The sequence below is a fragment of the Oncorhynchus kisutch genome, linkage group LG2 (assembly GCF_002021735.2).
Source record: "Oncorhynchus kisutch isolate 150728-3 linkage group LG2, Okis_V2, whole genome shotgun sequence".
Classification (NCBI taxonomy): domain Eukaryota; kingdom Metazoa; phylum Chordata; class Actinopteri; order Salmoniformes; family Salmonidae; genus Oncorhynchus; species Oncorhynchus kisutch.
This window is the reverse complement of record NC_034175.2, coordinates 75,274,162-75,294,965: the sequence shown is the minus strand read 5'-3', so window position 1 is coordinate 75,294,965 and position 20,804 is coordinate 75,274,162. Positions and strand designations below refer to the sequence as shown.

General features: G+C 51.8%; 1 protein-coding gene across 1 annotated transcript in view; it reads left to right on the top strand.

Annotated features, from left to right (window-relative positions):
• fhip1b (FHF complex subunit HOOK interacting protein 1B) overlaps positions 1-20,116 on the top strand; it is a 76,123-nt gene extending 56,007 nt beyond the window's left edge. Inside the window, exons 11-14 of the mRNA XM_031801533.1 lie at positions 5,356-6,786; positions 8,393-8,571; positions 18,404-18,569; positions 19,774-20,116. Coding sequence (XP_031657393.1) covers positions 5,356-6,786; positions 8,393-8,571; positions 18,404-18,569; positions 19,774-20,084 — 2,087 coding nt within the window. The 3' untranslated portion in view covers positions 20,085-20,116. The remainder of the gene's footprint in view (positions 1-5,355; positions 6,787-8,392; positions 8,572-18,403; positions 18,570-19,773) is intronic.
• The last annotated feature ends 688 nt before the right edge of the window (positions 20,117-20,804 follow it).

Here is a 20,804-nt window from a genome sequence, read left to right as displayed (position 1 = left end):
TAAGAGTAGGTAAACCACGGTGCAGTGCTTCCTCTGGAAAATGTCTTAGATGTGGGTGGGGGGGGGGTGTAAACACTGAACAGCTTGGTTCTGGTGACTTTTTGAAAGAAAAAACATTAAAATAAACCATCTAAAATATCACTTCCACCCCCAGAAATGAGCTCAATAAAATAATTGGGATTAAATGATTATAGTTCAACAGGATTTCCAACACTCTCCTGTAATTTAGCTCCTTGATGGAGGGCGGCGGCAGCAGGGGGGGGGGGGGGGGGGGGGGGGGGCGTTGATGGTCAGCCGCATGCCGGTGGCTAGATACTTTCCCTGCAGTTTGTTCCTCAAGTCTGTCTCGACCTGCAATAATAGGTCTTGATAACAAGAAGAGACAGGAGAGGGACAAAGAGGATCTACTTTCACATTTTAAATATTCTTACTCGTTTAATTGCAGAGAAGTCCCTTTATCACAATTTAACGGAGGAAGCCGGTTTTGTCATTGTGACTGCTGCCAGCTGGCTAAGGCAGGGGTAGAGCTGTCCCCACTCATCAAGCAGCTGTGTCATTGCTGTCAGCTGGGCCAACCCCTGAAATACATGGGGGAAAAAAACAAAAGATGTCCACCATTAAAGAAGAGTCAACAGAGTGGTAGTTCAACAGGATTAAGGGTTGGGCAACACTGGTCTAAAATGGTCTCTTCAAAGGATTGTCACACTCATGCCATACCTTGAATGATCCAACTAGCGCATGTTGCAGCTCAGCAGCCTTTGGTGCTTGGAGAACTGCCTGGAGAGGAGGGTCAGGTTGAAAGGGGTTTATCTTCTCACTAGAGAACGCAGTCTGAGGTCCCACCACACTGAAGGCCTGTGGTCCCACCACACTGAATGCCTGAGGTCCCAACACACTGAAGGCCTGAGGTCCCAACACACTGAAGGCCTGAGGTCCCAACACACTGAAGGCCTGAGGTCCCAACACACTGAAGGCCTGAGGTCCCAACACACTGAAGGCCTGAGGTCCCAACACACTGAAGGCCTGAGGTCCCAACACACTGAAGGCCTGAGGTCCCAACACACTGAAGGCCTGAGGTCCCAACACACTGAAGGCCTGAGGTCCCAACACACTGAAGGCCTGAGGTCCCAACACACTGAAGGCCTGAGGTCCCAACACACTGAAGGCCTGAGGTCCCAACACACTGAAGGCCTGAGGTCCCAACACACTGAAGGCCTGAGGTCCCAACACACTGAAGGCCTGAGGTCCAACACACTGAAGGCCTGAGGTCCCAACACACTGAAGGCCTGAGGTCCCACCACACTGAAGGCCTGAGGTCCCAACACACTGAAGGCCTGAGGTCCCAACACACTGAAGGCCTGAGGTCCCAACACACTGAAGGCCTGAGGTCCCAACACACTGAAGGCCTGAGGTCCCAACACACTGAAGGCCTGAGGTCCCAACACACTGAAGGCCTGAGGTCCCAACACACTGAAGGCCTGAGGTCCCAACACACTGAAGGCCTGAGGTCCCAACACACTGAAGGCCTGAGGTCCCAACACACTGAAGGCCTGAGGTCCCAACACACTGAAGGCCTGAGGTCCCAACACACTGAAGGCCTGAGGTCCCAACACACTGAAGGCCTGAGGTCCCAACACACTGAAGGCCTGAGGTGCCAACACACTGAAGGCCTGAGGTCCCAACACACTGAAGGCCTGAGGTCCCAACACACTGAAGGCCTGAGGTCCCACCACACTGACGGCCTGAGGTCCCACCACACTGACGGCCTGAGGTCCCACCACACTGACGGCCTGAGGTCCCACCACACTGACGGCCTGAGGTCCCACCACACTGACGGCCTGAGGTCCCACCACACTGACGGCCTGAGGTCCCACCACACTGACGGCCTGAGGTCCCACCACACTGAAGGCCTGAGGTCCCAACACACTGAAGGCCTCCAGAATCTGCAGGTGTTGTATCCTCTTGTCCAGGCTGTCCTGGAGGCCAACAAGATATGGATCCATGACCTAATAACAGCACAAAGCAGAAAATAAATTATTATATATATATATATAAATAAGTGGTTAATAGCTGTTTGTTTTAGTTTATCCAACACACATGATGGAACATTGGTTTCATCACAGCATTTGATGTGCAGCCCCATCAGTACCCAGACCGTACCATCTCTCTGTTGGTATCTTTTTGATGTGAGACCCCATCAGTACTCAGCCCGTACCATCTCTCTGTTGGTATCTTTTTGATGTGAGACCCCATCAGTACTCAGCCCGTACCATCTCTCTGTTGGTATCTTTTTGATGTGAGACCCCATCAGTACTCAGTATAGAATAGACATTTTGATAAATGGAATAATCCAATAGAACAATCTTTACCTTTACCTCTGCTGTCCCCCCTCCTGATCCCTCCGCTGTCCCCCCCACCTGATCCCTCCACTCTCCCCCCCACCTGATCCCTCCGCTGTCCCCCTCCTGATCCCTCCGCTGTCCCCCCACCTGATCCCCCCGCTGTCCCCCCTCCTGATCCCTCCGCTGTCCCCCCACCTGATCCCTCCGCTGTCCCCCCCACCTGATCCCTCCACTCTCCCCCCCACCGGATCCCTCCGCTGTCCCCCCACCTGATCCCTCCACTCTCCCCCCCACCGGATCCCTCCGCTGTCCCCCCACCTGATCCCTCCTCTGTCCCCCCACCTGATCCCTCCTCTGTCCCCCCACCTGATCCCCCCGCTGTCCCCCCACCTGATCCCTCCGCTCTCCCCCCCACCTGATCCCTCCGCTGTCCCCCCACCTGATCCCTCCGCTGTCCCCCCCCACCTGATCCCCCCCCGCTGTCCCCCCACCTGATCACCCCGCTGTCCCCCCACCTGATCCCTCCGCTGTCCCCCCTCCGCTGTCCCCCCTCCTGATCCCTCCGCTGTCCCCCCTCCTGATCCCTCCGCTGTCCCCCCACCTGATCCCTCCGCTCTCCCCCCCACCTGATCCCCCCCCTGTCCCCCCACCTGATCACCCCGCTGTCCCCCCACCTGATCCCTCCGCTGTCCCCCCTCCTGTTCCCTCCGCTGTCCCCCCTCCTGATCCCTCCGCTGTCCCCCCTCCTGATCCCTCCGCTGTCCCCCACCTGATCCCTCCGCTCTCCCCCCCACCTGATCCCTCCGCTGTCCCCCACCTGATCCCCCCCGCTGTCCCCCCACCTGATCCCTCCGCTGTCCCCCCCACCTGATCCCTCCGCTGTCCCCCCTCCTGATCCCTCCGCTGTCCCCCCACCTGATCCATCCGCTGTCCCCCACCTGATCCCTCCGCTGTCCCCCCCACCTGATCCCTCCGCTGTCCCCCCCACCTGATCCCTAAGCTGTCCCCCCACCTGATCCCTCCGCTCTCCCCCCCACCTGATCCCTCCGCTCTCCCCCCCCACCTGATCACCCCGCTGTCCCCCCACCCGATCCCTCCGCTGTCCCCCCTCCGCTGTCCCCCCTCCTGATCCCTCCGCTGTCCCCCCTCCTGATCCCTCCGCTGTCCCCCCTCCTGATCCCTCCGCTGTCCCCCCACCTGATCCCTCCGCTGTCCCCCCCACCTGATCCCTCCGCTCTCCCCCCCACCTGATCCCTCCACTCTCGCCCCCACCTGATCCCTCCTCTGTCCCCCCACCTGATCCCCCCGCTGTCCCCCCACCTGATCCCCCCGCTCTCCCCCCCACCTGATCCCTCCGCTGTCCCCCCACCTGATCCCTCTGCTCTCCCCCCCACCTGATCCCCCCGCTGTCCCCCCACCTGATCCCTCTGCTGTCCCCCCTCCGCTGTCCCCCCTCCTGATCCCTCCGCTGTCCCCCCTCCTGATCCCTCCGCTGTCCCCCCTCCTGATCCCTCCGCTGTCCCCCCCACCTGATCCCTCCACTCTCCCCCCCACCTGATCCCTCCACTCTCCCCCCCACCTGATCCCCCGCTGTCCCCCCACCTGATCCCTCCGCTCTCCCCCCCCACCTGATCCCTCCGCTGTCCCCCCACCTGATCCCTCCGCTCTCCCCCCCACCTGATCCCCCCGCTGTCCCCCCACCTGATCACCCCGCTGTCCCCCCACCTGATCCCTCCGCTGTCCCCCCTCCTGATCCCTCCGCTGTCCCCCCTCCTGATCCCTCCGCTGTCCCCCCTCCTGATCCCTCCGCTGTCCCCCCTCCTGATCCCTCCGCTGTCCCCCCTCCTGATCCCTCCGCTGTCCCCCCTCCTGATCCCTCCGCTGTCCCCCCTCCTGATCCCTCCGCTGTCCCCCCACCTGATCCCTCCGCTGTCCCCCCACCTGATCCCTCCGCTGTCCCCCCACCTGATCCCTCCGCTGTCCCCCCACCTGATCCCCCCGCTGTCCCCCCACCTGATCCCTCCGCTGTCCCCCCTCCTGATCCCTCCGCTGTCCCCCCTCCTGATCCCTCTGCTGTCCCCCACCTGATCCCTCCGCTGTCCCCCCACCTGATCCCTCCGCTGTCCCCCCCCCACCTGATCCCTCCGCTGTCCCCCCCCACCTGATCCCTCCGCTGTCCCCCCCACCTGATCCCTCCGCTGTCCCCCCACCTGATCCCTGCCGCGCTGTGTTTTTGACTTGCCACAGCTCACAGAGATAAATAACCTGCAGAACTGTGTTGAACCCAGACAGATGATCTATTTGCCAAGAAAAGCGAATGTGCTTTTACAGAACTTTATTTAAACTATGTTTGGTAGAAATGGGATGTTTCTTTTAGTGTGGTCGGTAATGGATCTGTCGTGGAGCAGCGCCACGCTAAAATGAATGCAGAGGGACCCCTGCCATGGTGTTGTGTTAAAAGTTGGACGAAGTTGAAGTGTTGAAGGATAACCATGACTGACGTTCCTCCCTGTTATGTGCTCTCTGTCTCCGTCCGTCTCTGTCTCCGTCCCCCTGTCTGTCTTCCCCATCTGTCTTCCTGACTGTCTTCCCATCTGTCTGTCTGTCTGTCTGTCTCTTCCCATCTGTCTGTCTGTCTGTCTGTCTGTCTGTCTTCCCCATCTGTCTGTCTGTCTTCCCCATCTGTCTGTCTGTCTGTCTGTCTGTCTTCCCCATCTGTCTGTCTGTCTGTCTGTCTTCCCCATCTGTCTGTCTGTCTTCCCCATCTGTCTGTCTGTCTGTCTGTCTTCCCCATCTGTCTGTCTGTCTGTCTTCCCCATCTGTCTGTCTGTCTGTCTTCCCCATCTGTCTGTCTGTCTGTCTTCCCCATCTGTCTGTCTGTCTGTCTGTCTGTCTTCCCCATCTGTCTGTCTATCTTCCCCGTCTGTCTCCCCCTGTTTGTCTGTCTTCCCCTGTCTGTCTCTCTCCCTATCCGTCCATCCGTCTCTCTGTCTCTCCCTGTGTCTGTCTGCAGTACTGAATAGCCCCAGCTCAGAGTCTCCTGTGCACCCCAAACCGAGCACTCCGTCCCGCCTGGCCCTCTTCATGCGCCAGCAGAGCACTGCACTACCTTTCACCCCCTCCCCCACTGAGACGGTCCCCTCGTCCCCCCGCGGGGGCCCTAGCACCCCCCTGTCCCCCGACAGCCCCATGCACCCCGTCCCAGAGGGGCTGGACTGGGAGTCGGGGTACCTGGAGTACCTCAGGGACGCCCGTAGGGGGGTAGAGCTGTGCTCCTGGGCCTGCCGGAACTGGTCAGCCCCCTACGACGGAGAGGACCCCTCACCGAACACGGCCCCTCTACCGCCCCCTCCCCCCACCTCCAACCCCTCCCTGGCCATGTTCCCAGAGCACTTCTCCTTCCAGCAAGGAGGAGGAGGTGGTAGTACCTCCCACAGCCAGCAGAGGGCAGCGGTGGTGGCAGCAGCGCGGTCAGAGTGGAGCAGTACAGAGAGGGACAGTGGAGAGTGGGACGTCACCATCGGTAAGAACAACTGTACCATCAGTCTCACGCCCCGCACCAAGAAACGCAGCCTGCAGAGAGAGGAGGTCCCCCTCCCCAAACCTCTCCACCTCCCTCCTGACTCTACCTCTGCCTCCGTCCCTGACCCCTCTGCTGCCCCCCACCTCCCCTCCGGCCCCTCCATAGGCCCTCACCAGGCCATCTTCAATGGAACGTCGTTGGGGGGTCAGGAGGACGGGTGTCCAGACAGCCGGGATGGAGGGATGGAGGTTAAGAAGGTGAAGAGAGATTTGGACGAGCAGCAGCAGCACGGAGACTCTAGTCAGAATGTTGCAGTAGGTGCCAGCCCAACCCCGGTCCCTACCCCGGCCCAGTCCTGTGGGCCCCTACAGGGGTTGCACAGGGAAGGGAATGGAAGTGTGACTGGGGAAAACTCCAGGCGTCTAACATCACACGTACAGAGTCACACCCGGGATCAGCCTGCTCCGTGGACTCCAGCATCCTGTGCCAACTCCTCCAACGTCAGCCTGACCCCTCAGGTCCCTGGATCGGGACCTCCAGAGGCAATGCTCTCTACCCAGTCAGAAGCAGTGGAGCGGCTGATCTCTGAGCTCCTGGATGGGGCTGGACCGGGGGAGGGGGGGCAGCAGGGGCCTGGAGACTCCAATGGCCAGGGCATCAGCATCGAGGCCTTCACCCAGGAACTCCGGGAGCTGGAGGAGAGGGTGAGGGAGAGGAGCAGGGGGGTGGGGCTTCTCAGACAGCTGGAGGAGACCACCAGAGACCCCGACTCAGAGGAACCACTGCCCCCCTCACCCCTGGACGCTGACCTGATTGGGACTGGGGCAGGGGCTGGAGTGGAGCCCAAGGTAGTGGGGTCAGCTGTGGGGCTGTTCAGCCCTGCCAGGCCTCTAGGACAGCCATCCGCTCAGCCCTACACAGGTGAGAAAGACCACCACACTACAGTGTAATGTGTATCAATCTGTTGTGATGTTTGTTTTTGGGGATGATGTCAGTTGCTAAATATTGATTTGGAGTTGGATGATGCTCAATTGTTTGACTTTTAATGTTGGTTTTATATATTTAAAAAAAAAAGTGTTTTTGTTGTGACACAGTAAATTAATACAGACTGTTTGGTGTGACACAGTAAATTAATACAGACTGTTTGGTGTGACACAGTAAATTAATACAGACTGTTTGGTGTGACACAGTAAATTAATACAGACCGTTTGGTGTGACACAGTAAATTAATACAGACTGTTTGGTGTGACACAGTAAATTAATACAGACTGTTTGGTGTGACACAGTAAATTAATACAGACCGTTTGGTGTGACACAGTAAATTAATACAGACTGTTTGGTGTGACACAGTATATTAATACAGACAGTTTGGTGTGACACAGTAAATTAATACAGACAGTTTGGTGTGACACAGTAAATTAATAAAGACTGTTTGGTGTTTGGTGTGACACAGTAAATTAATACAGACCGTTTGGTGTGACACAGTAAATTAATACAGACAGTTTGGTGTGACACAGTAAATTAATACAGACTGTTTGGTGTGACACAGTAAATTAATACAGACCGTTTGGTGTGACACAGTAAATTAATACAGACTGTTTGGTGTGACACAGTATATTAATACAGACTGTTTGGTGTGACACAGTAAATTAATACAGACCGTTTGGTGTGACACAGTAAATTAATACAGACTGTTTGGTGTGACACAGTAAATTAATACAGACAGTTTGGTGTTTGGTGTGACACAGTAAATTAATACAGACTGTTTGGTGTGACATAGTAAATTAATACAGACCGTTTGGTGTGACACAGTAAATTAATGCAGACTGTTTGGTGTTTGGTGTGACACAGTAAATTAATACAGACTGTTTGGTGTGACACAGTAAATTAATACAGACTGTTTGGTGTGACACAGTAAATTTATACAGACAGTTTGGTGTTTGGTATGACACAGTAAATTAATACAGACTGTTTGGTGTGACACAGTAAATTAATACAGACCGTTTGGTGTGACACAGTAAATTAATACAGACAGTTTGGTGTGACACAGTAAATTAATACAGACCGTTTGGTGTGACACAGTAAATTAATACAGACCGTTTGGTGTGACACAGTAAATTAATACAGACTGTTTGGTGTGACACAGTAAATTAATACAGACCGTTTGGTGTGACACAGTAAATTAATACAGACTGTTTGGTGTTTGGTGTGACACAGTATATTAATACAGACCGTTTGGTGTTTGGTGTGACACAGTATATTAATACAGACTGTTTGGTGTTTGGTGTGACACAGTAAATTAATACAGACAGTTTGGTGTGACACAGTATATTAATACAGACCGTTTGGTGTGACACAGTAAATTAATACAGACCGTTTGGTGTGACACAGTAAATTAATACTGACTGTTGCTTCATTTTGATATTTAGTGTTGTCTTGTTTTTTCATGTTGGATCTAGCCATCCGTTAGTGTGCTTGGTGCACCCCCTCCCTCTCCGTTCTCACGTTCTCTCCCTCCCTCCGTCAGGTCCGTTTATGGTGGTTCTGTTTGCCAAGCTGGAGAACATGCTCCAGAACTCTCTGTATGTGAACATCTTGCTGACAGGGATCCTGTGCCAGCTAGCCTGCTACCCTCAGCCCCTGCTCCGATCCTTCCTCCTCAACACCAACATGGTGTTCCAGCCCAGCGTCAAGTCTCTCATACAGGTAGGAAGACATCACTGTGTTCCTGGTCTGGTTGAAAGACATCGCTGTGTTCCTGGTCTGGTTGAAAGACATCACTGTGTTCCTGGTCTGGTAGAAAGTCTCTCATTCAGGTAGGAAGACATCACTGTGTTCCTGGTCTGGTAGAAAGACATCACTGTGTTCCTGGTCTGGTAGAAAGTCTCTCATACAGGTAGGAAGACATCACTGTGTTCCTGGTCTAGTAGAAAGTCTCTCATACAGGTAGGAAGACATCGCTGTGTTCATGGTCTGGTTGAAAGACATCACTGTGTTCCTGGTCTGGTAGAAAGACATCACTGTGTTCCTGGTCTGGTAGAAAGTCTCTCATTCAGGTAGGAAGACATCACTGTGTTCCTGGTCTGGTTGAAAGACATCACTGTGTTCCTGGTCTGGTAGAAAGACATCACTGTGTTCCTGGTCTGGTAGAAAGTCTCTCATACAGGTAGGAAGACATCGCTGTGTTCCTGGTCTGGTTGAAAGACATCACTGTGTTCCTGGTCTGGTAGAAAGACATCACTGTGTTCCTGGTCTGGTAGAAAGTCTCTCATACAGGTAGGAAGACATCGCTGTGTTCCTGGTCTGGTTGAAAGACATCACTGTGTTCCTGGTCTGGTAGAAAGACATCACTGTGTTCCTGGTCTGGTAGAAAGTCTCTCATTCAGGTAGGAAGACATCACTGTGTTCCTGGTCTGGTAGAAAGTCTCTCATTCAGGTAGGAAGACATCACTGTGTTCCTGGTCTGGTAGAAAGTCTCTCATTCAGGTAGGAAGACATCACTGTGTTCCTGGTCTAGTAGAAAGTCTCTCATACAGGTAGGAAGACATCGCTGTGTTCCTGGTCTGGTAGAAAGACATCACTGTGTTCCTGGTCTGGTAGAAAGACATCACTGTGTTCCTGGTCTAGTAGAAAGTCTCTCATACAGGTAGGAAGACATCACTGTGTTCCTGGTCTAGTAGAAAGTCTCTCATACAGGTAGGAAGACATTGCTGTGTTCCTGGTCTGGTTGAAAGACATCACTGTGTTCCTGGTCTGGTAGAAAGACATCACTGTGTTCCTGGTCTGGTAGAAAGTCTCTCATTCAGGTAGGAAGACATCACTGTGTTCCTGGTCTGGTAGAAAGTCTCTCATTCAGGTAGGAAGACATCACTGTGTTCCTGGTCTGGTAGAAAGTCTCTCATTCAGGTAGGAAGACATCACTGTGTTCCTGGTCTAGTAGAAAGTCTCTCATACAGGTAGGAAGACATCGCTGTGTTCCTGGTCTGGTAGAAAGACATCACTGTGTTCCTGGTCTGGTAGAAAGACATCACTGTGTTCCTGGTCTAGTAGAAAGTCTCTCATACAGGTAGGAAGACATCACTGTGTTCCTGGTCTAGTAGAAAGTCTCTCATACAGGTAGGAAGACATTGCTGTGTTCCTGGTCTGGTTGGAAGACATCGCTGTGTTCCTGGTCTGGTTGAAAGACATCACTGTGTTCCTGGTCTGGTAGAAAGTCTCTCATTCAGGTAGGAAGACATCACTGTGTTCCTGGTCTGGTAGAAAGTCTCTCATTCAGGTAGGAAGACATCACTGTGTTCCTGGTCTAGTAGAAAGTATCTCATACAGGTAGGAAGACATCACTGTGTTCCTGGTCTGGTTGAAAGACATCACTGTGTTCCTGGTCTGGTAGAAAGAAAGACATCACTGTGTTCCTGGTCTGGTAGAAAGTCTCTCATACAGGTAGGAAGACATCGCTGTGTTCCTGGTCTGGTTGAAAGACATCACTGTGTTCCTGGTCTGGTAGAAAGACATCACTGTGTTCCTGGTCTGGTAGAAAGTCTCTCATACAGGTAGGAAGACATCGCTCTGTTCCTGGTCTGGTTGAAAGACATCACTGTGTTCCTGGTCTGGTAGAAAGACATCACTGTGTTCCTGGTCTGGTAGAAAGTCTCTCTTTCAGGTAGGAAGACATCACTGTGTTCCTGGTCTAGTAGAAAGTCTCTCATACAGGTAGGAAGACATCGCTGTGTTCCTGGTCTGGTTGAAAGACATCACTGTGTTCCTGGTCTGGTAGAAAGACATCACTGTGTTCCTGGTCTGGTAGAAAGTCTCTCATTCAGGTAGGAAGACATCACTGTGTTCCTGGTCTGGTAGAAAGTCTCTCATTCAGGTAGGAAGACATCACTGTGTTCCTGGTCTAGTAGAAAGTCTCTCATACAGGTAGGAAGACATCGCTGTGTTCCTGGTCTGGTAGAAAGACATCACTGTGTTCCTGGTCTGGTAGAAAGTCTCTCATTCAGGTAGGAAGACATCACTGTGTTCCTGGTCTGGTAGAAAGTCTCTCATTCAGGTAGGAAGACATCACTGTGTTCCTGGTCTGGTAGAAAGTCTCTCATTCAGGTAGGAAGACATCACTGTGTTCCTGGTCTAGTAGAAAGTCTCTCATACAGGTAGGAAGACATCGCTGTGTTCCTGGTCTGGTAGAAAGACATCACTGTGTTCCTGGTCTGGTAGAAAGACATCACTGTGTTCCTGGTCTAGTAGAAAGTCTCTCATACAGGTAGGAAGACATCACTGTGTTCCTGGTCTAGTAGAAAGTCTCTCATACAGGTAGGAAGACATCGCTGTGTTCCTGGTCTGGTTGAAAGACATCACTGTGTTCCTGGTCTGGTAGAAAGACATCACTGTGTTCCTGGTCTGGTAGAAAGTCTCTCATTCAGGTAGGAAGACATCACTGTGTTCCTGGTCTGGTAGAAAGTCTCTCATTCAGGTAGGAAGACATCACTGTGTTCCTGGTCTAGTAGAAAGTCTCTCATACAGGTAGGAAGACATCGCTGTGTTCCTGGTCTGGTAGAAAGACATCACTGTGTTCCTGGTCTGGTAGAAAGTCTCTCATTCAGGTAGGAAGACATCACTGTGTTCCTGGTCTAGTAGAAAGTCTCTCATACAGGTAGGAAGACATCGCTGTGTTCCTGGTCTGGTTGAAAGACATCACTGTGTTCCTGGTCTGGTAGAAAGACATCACTGTGTTCCTGGTCTGGTAGAAAGTCTCTCATTCAGGTAGGAAGACATCACTGTGTTCCTGGTCTAGTAGAAAGTCTCTCATACAGGTAGGAAGACATCGCTGTGTTCCTGGTCTGGTTGAAAGACATCACTGTGTTCCTGGTCTGGTTGAAAGACATCACTGTGTTCCTGGTCTGGTAGAAAGTCTCTCATTCAGGTAGGAAGACATCACTGTGTTCCTGGTCTGGTAGAAAGTCTCTCATTCAGGTAGGAAGACATCACTGTGTTCCTGGTCTAGTAGAAAGTCTCTCATACAGGTAGGAAGACATCGCTGTGTTCCTGGTCTGGTAGAAAGACATCACTGTGTTCCTGGTCTGGTAGAAAGTCTCTCATTCAGGTAGGAAGACATCACTGTGTTCCTGGTCTAGTAGAAAGTCTCTCATACAGGTAGGAAGACATCGCTGTGTTCCTGGTCTGGTAGAAAGACATCACTGTGTTCCTGGTCTGGTAGAAAGACATCACTGTGTTCCTGGTCTAGTAGAAAGTCTCTCATACAGGTAGGAAGACATCACTGTGTTCCTGGTCTAGTAGAAAGTCTCTCATACAGGTAGGAAGACATCGCTGTGTTCCTGGTCTGGTTGAAAGACATCACTGTGTTCCTGGTCTGGTAGAAAGACATCACTGTGTTCCTGGTCTGGTAGAAAGTCTCTCATTCAGGTAGGAAGACATCACTGTGTTCCTGGTCTGGTAGAAAGTCTCTCATTCAGGTAGGAAGACATCACTGTGTTCCTGGTCTAGTAGAAAGTCTCTCATACAGGTAGGAAGACATTGCTGTGTTCCTGGTCTGGTAGAAAGACATCACTGTGTTCCTGGTCTGGTAGAAAGTCTCTCATTCAGGTAGGAAGACATCACTGTGTTCCTGGTCTAGTAGAAAGTCTCTCATACAGGTAGGAAGACATTGCTGTGTTCCTGGTCTGGTAGAAAGACATCACTGTGTTCCTGGTCTGGTAGAAAGACATCACTGTGTTCCTGGTCTAGTAGAAAGTCTCTCATACAGGTAGGAAGACATCACTGTGTTCCTGGTCTAGTAGAAAGTCTCTCATACAGGTATGAAGACATCGCTGTGTTCCTGGTCTGGTTGAAAGACATCACTGTGTTCCTGGTCTGGTAGAAAGACATCACTGTGTTCCTGGTCTGGTAGAAAGTCTCTCATTCAGGTAGGAAGACATCACTGTGTTCCTGGTCTGGTAGAAAGTCTCTCATTCAGGTAGGAAGACATCACTGTGTTCCTGGTCTAGTAGAAAGTCTCTCATACAGGTAGGAAGACATCGCTGTGTTCCTGGTCTGGTAGAAAGACATCACTGTGTTCCTGGTCTGGTAGAAAGTCTCTCATTCAGGTAGGAAGACATCACTGTGTTCCTGGTCTAGTAGAAAGTCTCTCATACAGGTAGGAAGACATCGCTGTGTTCCTGGTCTGGTAGAAAGACATCACTGTGTTCCTGGTCTGGTAGAAAGACATCACTGTGTTCCTGGTCTAGTAGAAAGTCTCTCATACAGGTAGGAAGACATCACTGTGTTCCTGGTCTAGTAGAAAGTCTCTCATACAGGTAGGAAGACATCGCTGTGTTCCTGGTCTGGTTGAAAGACATCACTGTGTTCCTGGTCTGGTAGAAAGACATCACTGTGTTCCTGGTCTGGTAGAAAGTCTCTCATTCAGGTAGGAAGACATCACTGTGTTCCTGGTCTGGTAGAAAGTCTCTCATTCAGGTAGGAAGACATCACTGTGTTCCTGGTCTAGTAGAAAGTCTCTCATACAGGTAGGAAGACATTGCTGTGTTCCTGGTCTGGTAGAAAGACATCACTGTGTTCCTGGTCTGGTAGAAAGTCTCTCATTCAGGTAGGAAGACATCACTGTGTTCCTGGTCTAGTAGAAAGTCTCTCATACAGGTAGGAAGACATTGCTGTGTTCCTGGTCTGGTAGAAAGACATCACTGTGTTCCTGGTCTGGTAGAAAGACATCACTGTGTTCCTGGTCTAGTAGAAAGTCTCTCATACAGGTAGGAAGACATCACTGTGTTCCTGGTCTAGTAGAAAGTCTCTCATACAGGTATGAAGACATCGCTGTGTTCCTGGTCTGGTTGAAAGACATCACTGTGTTCCTGGTCTGGTAGAAAGACATCACTGTGTTCCTGGTCTGGTAGAAAGTCTCTCATTCAGGTAGGAAGACATCACTGTGTTCCTGGTCTGGTAGAAAGTCTCTCATTCAGGTAGGAAGACATCACTGTGTTCCTGGTCTAGTAGAAAGTCTCTCATACAGGTAGGAAGACATCGCTGTGTTCCTGGTCTGGTAGAAAGACATCACTGTGTTCCTGGTCTGGTAGAAAGTCTCTCATTCAGGTAGGAAGACATCACTGTGTTCCTGGTCTAGTAGAAAGTCTCTCATACAGGTAGGAAGACATCGCTGTGTTCCTGGTCTGGTAGAAAGACATCACTGTGTTCCTGGTCTGGTAGAAAGACATCACTGTGTTCCTGGTCTAGTAGAAAGTCTCTCATACAGGTAGGAAGACATCACTGTGTTCCTGGTCTAGTAGAAAGTCTCTCATACAGGTAGGAAGACATCGCTGTGTTCCTGGTCTGGTTGAAAGACATCACTGTGTTCCTGGTCTAGTAGAAAGTCTCTCATACAGGTAGGAAGACATCGCTGTGTTCCTGGTCTGGTAGAAAGACATCACTGTGTTCCTGGTCTAGTAGAAAGTCTCTCATACAGGTAGGAAGACATCACTGTGTTCCTGGTCTAGTAGAAAGTCTCTCATACAGGTAGGAAGACATCGCTGTGTTCCTGGTCTGGTAGGAAGACATCGCTGTGTTCCTGGTCTGGTAGAAAGTCTCTCATTCAGGTAGGAAGACATCACTGTGTTCCTGGTCTAGTAGAAAGTCTCTCATACAGGAAGGAAGACATCGCTGTGTTCCTGGTCTGGTAGAAAGTAGATATTTCCAGGCAAACATCGGGGGTTGTGTGACGTTTACTAAGTAGCTGTAATCAAGGGTCAGTTGCCCATCTCTTCTAATCTCTTGCCCTAACATCGCCTGGCTGTCCTCTGCTGTCCTCCATCACTCATCTTCGCTCTGTTCCCTTCAACTGCTGACCACTTTCTCCTCTGACCTCTGCCCCTCTGCTGCTCTCTCAATGGACTGTTTATACAGAACATTCAGAAAGAATTCAGACCCCTTGACATTTTCCACATGTTGTTACATTACAGCCTTACTCTAAAATGGATTAAATAGTCCGTCCCCCCCCCTCAATCTAAACACAATACCCCATAATGACAAAGCGAAAACTGGTTTTAGACATGTTTTGCAAATGTATATAGAAAATAAACATCTGAAATATCATATTTACTTACGTTTTCAGACCCATTACTCAGTACTTTGTTGAAGCACCTTTGGCAGTGACTACAACCTTATGTCTTCTTGGGTATAACGCTACAAGCTTGACACACCTATATTTGTGGAGTTTCTCCCAATCTTCTCTGCAGATCCTCTCAAGCTCTGTCAGGTTGGAAGACGCTATTTTCAGGTCTCTCCAGAGATGTTCGATCAGGTTCCTATCTTGGTTTCATCAGACCAGAGAATCTTGTTTCTCATGCTCTGATTCCTTTAGTTGCCTTTTGGCAAACTCAAAACTGTCATGTACCTTTTACTAAGGAGTAGCTTCCGTCTGGCCACTCTACCATAAAGGCCTGATTGGTGGAGTGCTGTAGAGATGGTTGTCCTTCTGGAAGGTTCTCCCATCTCCACAGCGGAACTCTAGAGCTCTGTTAGAGTGACCATTGGGTTCTAGGTCACCTCCCAGACCAAGGCCCTTCTCCCCTGATTGCTCAGTTTGGCCAGGCGGCCAACTCAAGGAAGAGTCTTGGTGGTTCCAATCTTCTTCCATTTAAGAAGGATGGAGGCCACTGTGTTCTTTGGGACCTTCAATGCTGCAGACATGTTTTGGTACCCTTCCCCAGATCTGTGCCTCGACACAATCCTGGCTTTGTTTTTGCTCTGACATGCACTGTCAACTGTGGGACCTTATATAGACAGGTGTGTGCCTTTCCTAATCATGTCCAATCAATTGAATTTACCACAAGTGGACTCCAAGCAAGTTGTTGAAAAAATCGCAAGAATAATCAATGGATCACAGGATGCACCTGAGCTCAATTTCGAGTCTCATAGCAAAGGGTCTGAATACTTATGTAAACGAGGTATTTCTATTTATTTATTTATTATAATTATAATATAATTTTCACTGTCATTATGGGTTATTGTGTGTAGTTTGATGAGGAAAACATTGTATTTAATCCATTTTTAAATAAGGCTGTAACTTCAGAAAATGTGGAAAAGCGTCTGAATACTTCCTGAATGCACCGTATGTCAGAATAGCTGGAAGCCATATGGCTGTATGTTTTTGTAATGATCAGATTACTTACCATCTCCCTGTCTCCTCATTCCTGTCTCCTCCCTCCTCTGCCTTCTCTCTTCCCTCTCCCCCTTCCTCCTCTCTCTTCCCTCTCCCCCTTCCTCCCGTCCTCCTCTCTCATCCCTCTCCCCCTTCCTCCTCTCTCTTCTCTCTCCCCCCCTTCCTCCTCTCTCTTCTCTCTCCCCCCTTCCTCCTCTCTCTTCTCTCTCCCCCTTCCTCCCATCCTCCTCTCTCATCCCTCTCCCCCCTTCCTCCTCTCTCTTCTCTCCTCCCCCCTTCCTCCTCTCTCTTCCCTCTCCCCCTTCCTCCCGTCCTCCTCTCTCATCCCTCTCCCCTTCCTCCTCGCTCTTCCCTCTCCCCCTTCCTCCCGTCCTCCTCTCTCATCCTTCTCCCCCCTTCCTCCTCTCTTCCCTCTTCCCCCCTTCTCGCTCTCTCTCTTCCCTCTCCCCCCTTCTCCTCGTTCTCTCTTTCCCTCTCCCTGGGCCTCTCCCCCTTCCTCGTCTCTGCTCTCTCTCCTCCTCTCTCCCACCTTCCTCCCTCTCTTCTCTCTCCTCTCTCTCCCCCTCTTCCTTCTCTCTCCTCTCCTCATCCCCCCTTCCTCTCTCTCTTCTCTCTTCCCCCCTTCCTCCTCCTCTCTCTTCCTCTCTTCCCCCATTCCTCCTCTCGCTCTCTCTTCCTCTCTCTCTCCCCCCCTTCCTCCTCTCTCTTCTCTCGTCCCCCCAAATTCCTCCTCTCTCTTCTCTCCTCCCCCTTCCTCACTTCTCTCCGTATTCTTCCTCTCTTCCCCCTTCCTCCATCCTCTCTCTTCTCTCTCCCCACCCCTCTCGTCTCCCCCTTCCTCACTCTCCGCTTCTCTCTCTCCCCCTTCCTCCCTCTCTCTTCTCTCTCCCCCTCTTCCTCCCCTCTCTCTTCTTCTCTCTCCCCCCTTCCTCCTCTCTCTTCTCTCTCCCCCTTCCTCCTCTCTCTTCTCTCTCCCCCCTTCCTCCTCTCTCTTCCCTCTGCCCCTTCTCCCCCTCCTCCTCTCCTCTCCTCTCTCTCCCCCTCCTCCTCCTCTCTTTCCCTCTCCCCCTTCCTCCTCTCTCTTCCCTCCCTCCCCCCTCCCCTCTCCTCTCTCTCTCTTCTCTCTCTCCCCCCTTCCTCCTCTCTCTCTCTCTCTCCCCCTCTCCTCCCCTCTCCCCCCTTCCCTCCTCCCTCCCTTCTCTCCTCTCCGTCTCTTCTCTCCCCATTCCTCCTCTCTCTCTCTCTCCCCCTTCCTCCTCCTTCTCTTCCCTTCTCCCCCCCCTTCCTCCTCTCTCTTCCCTCTCCTCCCCCACTTCCTCCTCTCTCTTCCTCTCCCCCCTTCCTCCTCTCTCTTCCCTCTCCCCCCTGTCCTCTCTCTCGTCTTCCTTCCCCTTCCTCCTCCTCTTCCTTCTCTTCATTCTTTACCCTCTACCCTTCCATCCTCTCTCTTCTTCCCTCTCTCCCCTTTCCTCCTCTCTCTTCCCTCTCCCCCTTCCTCCTCTCTCTTCTTCTCTTCCTCCCCTTCCTCCTCTCATCTGTTCTCTCTCTCCCTTCCCTCCTCCTCTCTTCTTCCTCCCCTCCTTCCTCCCCTTTCCTTCCTCCTCTCCTTCTCTCTCTTCTCTCTTCCCTTTCCTCCTTCTCTTCCCTCTCCTTCCTTACCTCCTCTTCTTCCCTCTCCTCCCTTCCTTCTCTTCTCGGCCCCCCTTCCTATCCTCTCCTTTCCCTCTCACTCCCTTCCTCCTCTCTTCCCTCTCCCCCTTCCTCCCCTTCCTCTCATCCTCCCTCTCTTCTCTCTCCCCCTTTCCTTCCTCCTCTCTCTCTCTCTCCCTCCTTCCTCCTCTCTCTTGCTCTCTCCCCCTTCCTCCTCTCTCTTCTCCTCTCCGCCCTTCCTCCTCTCTCTTCCTTCTTCACCCCCTTACCTCCTCTCTCGTTCTCTCTCCCCTACTCCTCTCTCTCCTCTCCCCCCTTCCTCTCTCTCTTCTCTCTCCCCCCTTCCTCCTCTCCTCTTCCCTCTCCCCCCCTTCCTCCTCTCTCTCTCTCTCGCTCCCCCCTTCCTCCTCTCTCTTCCCTCTCCTCCCTTCCTCCTCTCTCTTCTCTCTCCTCCCTTCCTCCTCTCTCTTCTCTCTCTCCCCCTTCCTCCTCTCTCTTCCCTTCTCCCCCCTTCCTCCTCTCTCTTCTCTCTCTCCTCCCTGCCTCCTCTCTCTTCTCTCTCCCCCTTCCTCCTCTCTCTTCTCTCTCCCCCTTCCTCCTCTCCTCTTCCCTCTCCCCCCTTCCTCCCCTCTTTCCTCCTCTCTCTTCCCTCTCTTCTCTCTCTCCCCTCCCTCCTCTCTCTTCCCTCTTCCTCCTCTCTCTTCTCTGTCTCCCCTGCCTCAGGTTCTGGGCTCAGTAAAGAACCGCATTGAGGTGTTTGCAGCATCCCATGAGGACTTCCCTGCCATGCTGAGGAAAGCCCAGCGCTACCTGGTCGCCAGGGGCAAGGTGGACTGGGCTGACTCTTCCCCCATGGGGGTACCCACCCTGCGACGCTCTGATTCCCTGGGTGAGAGAGAGACACACAGACAGCCTGTAGTAGCACATTGGAAAGCTAGAGAGAATGAATAATGCAGAGGCTGTGTTGTAGTTGATTTGGGGGATTTGTGCCATCTGTTCACAGGGTTACTGGGTTGAATGGAATTGGGTAGGCAGCAGCAGGGAGGGTGTCTGGATGGTTCTGGTTCGGCTGCTACTGTCTGGATGGTTCTGGTTCGGCTGCTACTGTCTGGATGGTTCTGGTTTGGCTGCTACTGTCTGGATGGTTCTGGTGTGGCTGCTACTGTCTGGATGGTTCTGGTGTGGCTGCTACTGTCTGGATGGTTCTGGTGTGGCTGCTACTGTCTGGATGGTTCTGGTGTGGCTGCTACTGTCTGGATGGTTCTGGTGTGGCTGCTACTGTCTGGATGGTTCTGGTTTGGCTGCTACTGTCTGGATGGTTCTGGTGTGGCTGCTACTGTCTGGATGGTTCTGGTGTGGCTGCTACTGTCTGGATGGTTCTGGTGTGGCTGCTACTGTCTGGATGGTTCTGGTGTGGCTGCTACTGTCTGGATGGTTCTGGTCCGGCTGCTACTGTCTGGATGGTTCTGGTTCGGCTGCTACTGTCTGGATGGTTCTGGTGTGGCTGCTACTGTCTGGATGGTTCTGGTTTGGCTGCTACTGTCTGGATGGTTCTGGTCCGGCTTCTACTGTCTGGATGGTTCTGGTCCGGCTGCTACTGTCTGGATGGTTCTGGTGTGGCTGCTACTGTCTGGATGGTTCTGGTGTGGCTGCAGCAGTCAGCCAGGCTCGTGCAGTTGGTCATCTGACACTGGTTATTACATCATCACTGTCTCTAGTGAACCAATCTGGAACTGTGTTCTTTCCACATGAACAATCACACTCAGACATGGGCACCTAATATGTAACCATCTCTATATATGCACGTTTTAGAGTTTTAAACTGACATAACGGACCTGTTTTAAACTGACATAACGGACCTGTTTTAAACTGACATAACGGACCTGTTTTAAACTGACATAACGGACCTGTTTTAAACTGACATAACGGACCTGTTTTAAACTGACATAACGGACCTGTTTTAAACTGACATAACGGACCTGTTTTAAACTGACATAACGGACCTGTTTTAAATGGGCCACCTGTCTGTCTGTTGTGTCAGTCTGTTTTATCTTAACCACTTGCTATGCTGTGTGTTGCTGTCTCGTTTTCAGTGAAGAGCCGGAAACCTTCGCTAGGAGACCTGATCATGCGACACACCAACAGCCCCACGCGGGCACGCCACGCCGCCCAGCTTGCCCTGGCCCACGTACGAGACGGCGGCCAATCGCTGCACAGTGCCCTGTTCCGGGGAGGGACTGGGGGAGGGGCGTCGGGGCTGGAGAAACAGGTGGAGGCTCTGAGGGTGAAGAACGCCGTCTACTGCGCCGTCATCTTCTCTGAGTTCCTCAAGGAGCTGGCCGCTCTGGCCCAGGAGCACGCCGTCTCCATGCCCTTCCTCCAGAGCCACGACACTGAGGAGTGATGCTGTCAGTCTCCGTGCCCTTCCTGAGGAGAGATGCTCCCAATTCTGCGTCCCAATTCTACACCATCCTCCCAATGTGTGGTCTTGCAGACTCCCCATCATTGGCTGAAGGCATTTCTTTCACTACCGTTTTAAATCTATGATGGAATGTGATCTGGGGAATGTCTGGACCCCCATGTCCACAAAACATCTGAGTATCATCTGTTTTAAACATTTAGATCACATGGACAGGTCCTAGACGTGCACCCCTCCTCGGGAGACACTTTGTGTATGTGGGTTCTTTCCTCTGTCAAGCTACCGTTTACCCTCCCCCCTCCCTCCTGCAGGGGGCAGAGGGGAGCAGTGACAGGGCTGAGCGCTTCAGGGAAGAGACGAGAGAGAGAGGGGGGGGGGGGGACAAGGTTAATTCGGACAATGAGAAATCGAAGAAGGGAATTGCAAATTGCTACATGTGAAAGAGTATTAGGGGAGAGACTACAAAAACTCTTCTGTTATGAGGCTGTGCATATCATGTACATATTATTTATGTGGATATATACTATGAACACTCAGTACATGTAGATTTTAGAGGTCTGTAGTGTACATGGGTACGTGGTGCTGAGTCAGCTCTTTCCACTCTCCTCTCTTTAGTAAATGATGCTCATTAGACATTGTACCAGCTTAAAGGAGAACAAGGTTAAAGCTTCCGTCTTTTAGGAAATTAGGCAACAAAAAAAAAAT